The sequence below is a fragment of the Anabrus simplex genome, chromosome 1, assembly GCF_040414725.1.
Source record: "Anabrus simplex isolate iqAnaSimp1 chromosome 1, ASM4041472v1, whole genome shotgun sequence".
In the NCBI taxonomy this organism is placed as follows: domain Eukaryota; kingdom Metazoa; phylum Arthropoda; class Insecta; order Orthoptera; family Tettigoniidae; genus Anabrus; species Anabrus simplex.
This window is the reverse complement of record NC_090265.1, coordinates 1332441863-1332450213: the sequence shown is the minus strand read 5'-3', so window position 1 is coordinate 1332450213 and position 8351 is coordinate 1332441863. Positions and strand designations below refer to the sequence as shown.

The 8351-nt window shown below is 37.0% G+C and overlaps 1 protein-coding gene across 2 annotated transcripts in view; it reads left to right on the top strand.

Moving 5' to 3' along the window:
* The window catches only part of LOC136858315 (probable Rho GTPase-activating protein CG5521), a 709838-nt gene that overhangs the window by 357165 nt on the left and 344322 nt on the right, over window positions 1-8351 (top strand). For both annotated transcript variants that reach the window (XM_067137762.2, XM_067137761.2), the window contains 2 exons: window positions 1270-1534; window positions 6748-6936. In XM_067137762.2, the coding sequence (XP_066993863.2) occupies window positions 1270-1534; window positions 6748-6936 (454 nt within the window). The remainder of the gene's footprint in view (window positions 1-1269; window positions 1535-6747; window positions 6937-8351) is intronic.

Here is an 8351-nt window from a genome sequence, read left to right as displayed (position 1 = left end):
TAATATCATGCCTGGAGGTTGCCTTGAAATGCCATACTTTTTTTAACAACAGTCGTTGATGAGGTTCCTGATCAAAGGCCCTACTCCAGTCGAGAGTTACGCAGTCCACTTGGGATGTATTAGATGTCCAGGGAATGTTGCCACTCATCAATTACTGTTTTGGGAGCCGATGACCTAGATGTTAGGCCCCTTTAAACAACAAGCATCATCATGATGAGTATCATCATGATGATGATCATCATCATCAATTACTGTTGTTAAAAGTGTAGTACAGGATTTTCCAGGGAGGAATCCATGTTGGTTGTTATTCAGCAGGTTTCTCTCATTCAGAAAATCCAGCACATATTTAACAATTAGGCGTTTCATGCATTTACATAAACCAGATGTAATAGAGATCGGGCGATAGTTGTCTACATTTTCCTTGTCACCGTCTTTGAACATGGGAATGATATTTGCTTTCTTCCACTCTTCTGGCACAGTCCCACTGTTCATTGAAATGTTAAATATTGCTCAAAGAGAAGGTGCCAGTGCATCTGCACAGCAGTGGAGAAGTATGGCCAGCATGTTATATGGGCCGTTCGCTGCATGAGGTCTAGTTCTCCGAAGACTTGTTGCAACCTCGTTAGCAGTGAAGTACAGGCTAGTTAGGGGCGGAAGTTGAGGGGATTTCCTTGTGGTGAACATGTCTTCGTCCTTGTCAGCCATGGTGAAGTTTTTTTTTTTTTTTTTAATTTACTGTTAAATGTGTCTGCTGTTTCCCAGGGAGAGGAAACCGATGGTCTGTTGTACTTGAAGACGGATGGAGCACTATTGCCAGTTTTGTTTCTGATGAAAGCCCATAGCTGACGTTTGAATCATTCTAAAAGTTTGAAGGTAATGAACCATCGATTATCAGTCCTGATGTAACAACTAAGGTAATGAGCCTTGGAGGTTGCCTCAAGATGGGTTCTGGCTGTTCTACGGCTTTCACATGTCAGGTGCCTCTAATATGTATTCGGTCCGCGAAAGCTATTTTATTTCTCTCAAGTCTGCCGGCAAACCAGTTAGGACCCTGCTAGCTGCCACCTGTGACGTGCCACATGGGAGTACCACTTCTCCCCCTGCTATGACAGCGTAGTAGGTTCATGGATTATTATTGTTGTTGTTGTTATTATTATTATTATTATTATTATTATTATTATTATTATTATTATTGAGGAAATTATGTATAATGCTGGTTCTTGTTCATGGCTCACAGTTTGCTTATTTTCGTTTTTTGTTCCCTCATAGAAAACATTGGAAACGCTGACAAGAGTTTTGGCACGTCATGTTTATAATTTGGATCTGACAGACCTACCTCTGGACCGTCTAACCGAACAAAAGGCTAAGAAACGCCGTGGTGGTGTGAGTGGAAAGCAGTCGGCAGGAACTGGAGATTTGGGAGGCATTGTGGGACACCATAGCTCAGTAATGAGCTCTCAAGATTGTAAAAGCTCTACTATGCATGACCCTTCTGCTGTTGATGAGGGACCTAGCAGCTTAGTTGCCACTTCAGGTGTGTGCTGTGTGTTGAATTTTGATTCATATTAGATTCATGAATCAGTGCTCTTTAACAATAAAAGTTTATTATTTGTGTATGATCAGAAATTTTCTGGAGTAAATCCTTTTAAGATCTGTTTAAACAAAAATGCATATTTTTATGGATACTGGATGATTTCTCTACTTGTCAAATGGGTATTCTTGGTTCAAATCTTAGTGTTTTCCTGTAAAATTAGCACTGGACAAAGTAGAGGTGAGACATATTTTCTTGATCTACAAACTTGTTTGTGTTTCTTGTTTTCCCTGGTGATATTGTTCCAATGTTCATTTGTCAGTGTTCCAGAGCTGTGTGACAAGCATTGTCAGACATGTTCATATGCCTTGGTGTTTGTGGGGGCCTTCCACTTAATTTTTTCTTGGTTGGTATAATGTTAAGTAAATCTAGATTCTTAGACATGTGTAAGAAATATTTGGAGGAAAACACTTTTCATTAATTTTCTTTTCAATATTTGACTACAGAGAATTATAGTAGAATCTTGATACATCATTTTTGGAACCACTACAAACATAAAATGTTTGTTGCTGGAAAATAGTATGTGCAGATTTCTGTAAAAGAATTTCACACCTTGCTAAAAAAAAGTCATAGATATACGTACCTGTATAGTGTTACTGTCATTCAAGAAACATGTCTCGCAGACTCACATTTAAAACTTTGGCCTTTGCTTTGGTGCAAAATTCACTTTCTCATTTTTTACCTAACTTAATTTTTGATGTAGAGCAATCCATCCTGAAACATTTCGTACTCATTGCTGTTGGTGTCATGCAAGAATTTGAAAATAGCCCGTTTAAATTTTATTGAGGAGAATCAGGACCTGAGCAAATGTTGTCAATATTTTGGCATTGCCTTCCTTCTTGTCATCACTTTTGCTGCCCTGAGTGACATTTGTGCTTATCAGTGTGGATGCATTGTTATTCATCCTCACACTCATCCGACACATATCAAAAGACTGCTTTCTATTATTCCTACTTTCAAAACTGTATGGCTTTCATTCATTGCTTATCCCAATTGTTACATGTCGATCTGTCTTCTCAGATGACTTGTAGTTTTAAGAAGCAGTTCTGAATTGTGATAAGTGATACTTGTAATTCTTTTCTTTTCTTCCCTGGTGTTTTCCCCCATTTTTGGGAGTTTGCAGTTGACGTGGATTTGGCCTAATTTTATGGCCAGATGACCTCCCTAATGCCAACCTTATTTTGAGGGTGTTTTGCATGTTTCTGTGGCAGTTAGTACACTCAGTCTGTGCCGCACCAAATGCTCTTTTGCTCTATCGCTCTAGCTATGCTATTATTCTATTTCCTAGAGGCTATACCATATGTTTGTTGTTCCATTATTGTAACTTTCTTGGATTTAACAATTACTTCTTCCCTAACTTGACTGATAAGTGATAGCACCACCTGCCACTTTGATATTCCAAGACATTTCTTTCTTCCCTACCCTTTTTCTCTTATTATCTCTTTGAAAAGTAGAGGGGCTTTTTAACAAAAAGATGGCGAGATGGTGATGTGTATTATGTGGTACAACTGATTTTTGAAAGAAATGCAAACCTTGCCTTACTTATCCCCTATGCACCTGTAAGCAGACTGGTACGCGCTCGAGCGGCTGGGCCAGGACTCCACAAGCGGACTGGTACGCCGGGATGCAAGGTCGCATATTGGAGACATTTGTGACATCTGTTGGCTTTTTACGGAAATATTTCTAATTGAAATCTGTTCTTGGTGTCTTAAAGTGTCACCAGAGTGCTCTGGTATGCTTCTTTGGCAAAGAGAATTGATTAAAATATCGATCGAGAAATCTGTATTCTGTTGTTGACAAGATGGCTGAGAAGGAAGTTGCTTGCTCGCGCAAAATGCTCAGTAATAACGAAATTCAAATCATATTTGATGTTTTAGGCTCTGATTTCAGCAGTACTAGTTAGGAAGAAGTTATTAGTAATCCTGTGCATGAATGAATACGAAATATATCACCAGAGATCTTTCGCGTAGTATCATCATACGACATAGAATGCCGAATGAACTTTCTCCCCTCCGTCAAGATTTGATTGCGACTGCCGGATTTGAACCTACGATCTTGGTACCTGGATGTGAACACTTTACCACTGATCCTCAGACTTAATAATAATAATAATAATAATAATAATAATAATAATAATAATAATAATAATAATAATAATAATACACCGAGTGAGACGTATGGCTGTAAGTTCGTATTTGGGATATAGGTACGAATCTCATCATTCGCTTACTCGTGATTTGTTTCCCATTAGTTCCTTATTTCCAAATCAGGAAAATGTTAGGCTCATGTCATATTGGTTTCCTATTATTTCCTTATTTCAAAATTAGGCAAATGTTAGGCTCGTGTCGTATAATTAAGGCCATAACACACACTAAAGAACTTCTGAGGTGAGATAAGTTAATGAAAAATTTAAGATTTCAAAGGGATTTTTTTATGTGTTATATTTCTGTATTGTTCTATTTTTTGTGTCATGAGCAATAGTCTGGAATTTCTCAATAATATAAAACAGGTCCCGTGATAATATGCGCAGTCGATCACCCACTATACTGTTTTAACCGAAAGCTAGCTCCCAACACCCAGGTTGCATACTAAAAAGTTGGCGGATTCCTAGCAATATGGGTTAATTCTTTGTCCTGACTTCATGTTCAGGATCACTTATATTCAAAATCTGACCCCAGGTATTTGTTATTTTACCTTTTTCTTTGGTTGCCACGGCTACTTGGTTATATGTCTGTCTGATCGCGTTTGTGTTATTTCTCATTTTATTGTTTTGATGTGATATTCTCTGTTTTTCTTTTGCATTATTATTATTCCTGAAAGTATTTATACTGTTATGTAAGGACAAGAAGGTAACACAGACCCATTTTATGTGTATGGGTGCATGTCATTGTCTGTCTGCCTTGGTTGTGTATTTGAGACCTGTACCTATTTCTCCTTTCTTGACATCTCATCTTGGGCTTATTATGTGTGCATATAACACTAACTTGGGTCAGCTCATTTTCGCCAGTAGAGCAGATATAAATGTGTCTGATATTATACAATGGGGTGAGCCTTGTCTTATATTTACGGCCACCCAGAAACTTGGATCTGATCTTTCAGATCGAGCCCATGTGGTATGAGTTGACATGCTTGTGCTGCTGCTATTCTATCGCAGTGTGTCTCGGTTTTGCTATTATGATACCTTGGACATTTAGTGTACGTGTATATTTGTATGAATGGATAGTATGAATGATGGGTTTGTGCTATCTTTATTTCTCGTATTTCCTTACGGGAGTAATTTTCTTTTTCATGTTTGGGTGGGCATATTGCTGGTTTTATTCCCCATCTTAGGCTGATTCTGCCATTTCTGTTTGTAGTTTGGGATCTCATTCTATTTTTCTTATTTTATGCTCTGGGATTATGTTTTTTTTTTTTTTTTTTGTTGTTGTTTTTTGTTTTGTAGATATGGCAACCTATAGTTTCCCTCACTTCCCTATAACCTCTTTGTATTTCACGGTTCATCTTTTGGCAAAAGTACTTCTTCGCCCATGTATTATCCTGTTAGAAAAAATGCTAATTCCTTGGGGATTGTTGTTATGCAAGAAAAAGAATTGATGTGTGTGACCTCGCCCCCTTTTCGTGATAAGGTCGTGGTTACCAGTTGGTTACTATACAATTTCTCCGTATAAAGAAAGAAATGTCTTGACCTTATCTCATTATATCGTAAATCGCTGATTGTTCCCCAGCCTTTAAATTATTATATTATTGTGATGAAAATATGATACAATCGAATGAGAAGCTGGTGACATTAAAAAGATCTCCCAATCATGTCAAGCAATGTTAAAAGGTCCATGATTATGCATGTAAGTTATATTCACTTCCTCTACATTTCCACGGTATGTTGTACTCTGCTTTATCCTTTGCTTTAGCCAAAGTTTCTTTTAAATAAACCCTGTCGTGTTTTAAACTACATCTTACTTGGATTATTGCCATTCTATACTGGGTTTTATTTGTACAAGAGGCACGGGTCCAGTTCTGACCAGTCATTAGTCGGTTTTGACCACTCCACGGTCATTTTTTTGTATTTGCGTGAGTGTGTATTATGTGTGTTACTTCTTTGTAATGTTGAAGATGTGTGTTTGTGTATTTTTTTTTTACTGTATTTCATTAGGCCTAAAGGAGGGTAAGTGTAAGGTAGAAGTCCCAGAACCATATGAGTTAGAATTCTCAGGCTGCCCGGGAATCAAACACAGAACCCTCTGAACTGAAGACGAGTTTGTTGACCTATCAGCCATGACCTTGTAACCAGACTGATTCTGAGATAGACTATAAATTGTTTGAATAATGCTAATTTTCGTTTGTATTTTTTCCAATATCCTGGACACATATGGCATTTTGTAATAATTCTTAAAACACTTCATGACACTTCTTTGTGCTCATTGTACACATATCTACTGTCTGGACCATTCATTGTCTCATCAAAACCTGTATGTGTCATTTTGAGATACGCAGTGAAATGTTGAATATCTTCTCTTTAAGTTTATTATATTGAAGTTTCATGTAAAACTGTGTTCTCTATAACGGGTATTTTTCTGTCAGATTTACAACTGTATATTTTTTTAATGTGGTGGCTTCGGCTGCTAGGTTCTTCTTTTAGGATTGTGTGTAACTATTAAAGTTCTTTCAATTGTAATAGGTTACATTTACTCCCTGCAATTTACTCTTTTTAGTTGTAGGAAAACTTTCTTTATGTAGGCTCGCAAAATACTCTTTCATTTACATGATAAAAATGTCTTTCTACTTTCTCTTGTGCCATACACTCAAATATATTGATGCTCTTTGTCACAAGCAGTTAATTGAGTTGTTTTGTAAGTACAGTAGTTTATTTATTTTAATTTAGAACCATGTTTATTTGCTTACAAGTATGTGTGTTTTTTTGTGGCGGGTAAATATCATGTCAGTTCTATTCACTGCTATTCTCCTATACGCTAGTTTCAAGAGAGTCTTTTTTCATTATTATATCACTGGTTTTTATTGAATGCAAAGTACTACGTTTGAATAGAAGTTTGGTTGTTGTGACTCTTTTATTTGATTGAATATCCTTAATCACTTGCAGAAGTTATCCTTAATAGAAAAATTATTTCACATGAAAGTTGATCTCCTTTTTTTAATTTCAGACGTGAGTGGAGGGAGCTCATCATTCCGATTGCATAGTAGTCCTCGAAAACGCCGCAGAAGTTCGAGTGAAGCCTCTCATCGCTCTCATCTACCTCGTAGTGCCAGTGAAAACAATCTTGTGTTCTGTAAATCATCAAGTCACAAGAAGCACCACATCCGTCCTCCAAGTGGGACAATCATCACTCCAGGTAGTTATTTCTGAGGAAGAATATTATTTTCAGAAAAACTGTATGTTGATTATCATTTAAAACTGCTGCATATGGGCCTTTCTAGTGGCTGATCTGAGTGAATTTGGATATTTCTTAGTTCTTTCATTGTCATATGTAGTTTCCACAAATTATTATTTCAGCAAAATGTTATACATTCCCTGGCACAAAATCGGCATAGAATCTTGTATTGAAGAAATAGAATCAAACTTTGTATACTTTTTCCCGTTGTGTGGTGTGATGTTATTGTAATCTATGGCTTTATTGGGAAGTAACTTCCAATACAAAATTGATATCTCTAAACAAAAGTAATATACAAATAACATGAATGAGGTAAAGATGTACAGTAAAGCCGGCCCCGTGGTGTAGGAGTAGCGTGCCTGCCTCTTACCCGGAGGCCTTGGGTTTGATTCCCAGCCAGGTCAAGGATTTTTACCTGAACCTGAGGGCTGGTTCGAGGTCCACTCAGCCTACGTGATTAAAATTGAGGAGCTATATGGCGGTGAGATAGCAGCCCCGCTCTAGAAAGCCAAGAATAACGGCTGAGAGGATATGTCTTGCTGACCACACAACACCTCATAATCTGCAGGTTTTCAGGCTGAGCAGTGGTTGCTTAGTAGGCCAAGGCCCTTCAAGGGCTGTAGTGCCATGGGGTTTGATGTACAGTAAAACCTTGATAATTCGAAGTGATCGGAACCAAAAAGAAATCGGATTTCAAATTATGTAACTCTGAATTAAATGAATTTCTGCGCAACAAAAAAATATTGAAAATATGTAAGTTAGTGTTGTATTTGCAACTCAAACCCAGATACCTCTGATCCTCAAGATGAATAGAGCAGAAATTATAAGAAAGATATTAATTCCTCTTTTTTTTCACATTAGAATACAAGAATAAAAGGAAGCTGCAAGAATGGATATACAGTACAGAGACTTGCATAATAATAATAATAATAATAATAATAATAATAATAATAATAATAATAATAATAAAGAAGTCCAGGGTTCATCAGTCTTAAAATTTACATACCTAAATAGACTGGCCCACTCTTCCTGAATATTTAGAACACTTCTATCCATTATTTTGATTACTTTTTTGTAAATATGAAACGAAAAACTGAAGCAAAAGAACTATTGTTGATCACCTGCTTTCGGCAGCAAGGATGTGCGATTGTAGTGAATTCCATTTGACAATTGGAAACAATTCACAGACAGTGTCCACAATCACAAAAAGAATACAATAATAAAAACAGGACACAACAAGATGTTTGAAATTGACAAGTTATGCACGGTTAACAGGCCAGAAATTGGGTTAAGTGCTTCACCAAATCGTTTCTGGTCTGTGGTGCTTTATGTCCAATATTTACGAAGAAAAATAAATCCGGCAGTTATCTACGGTA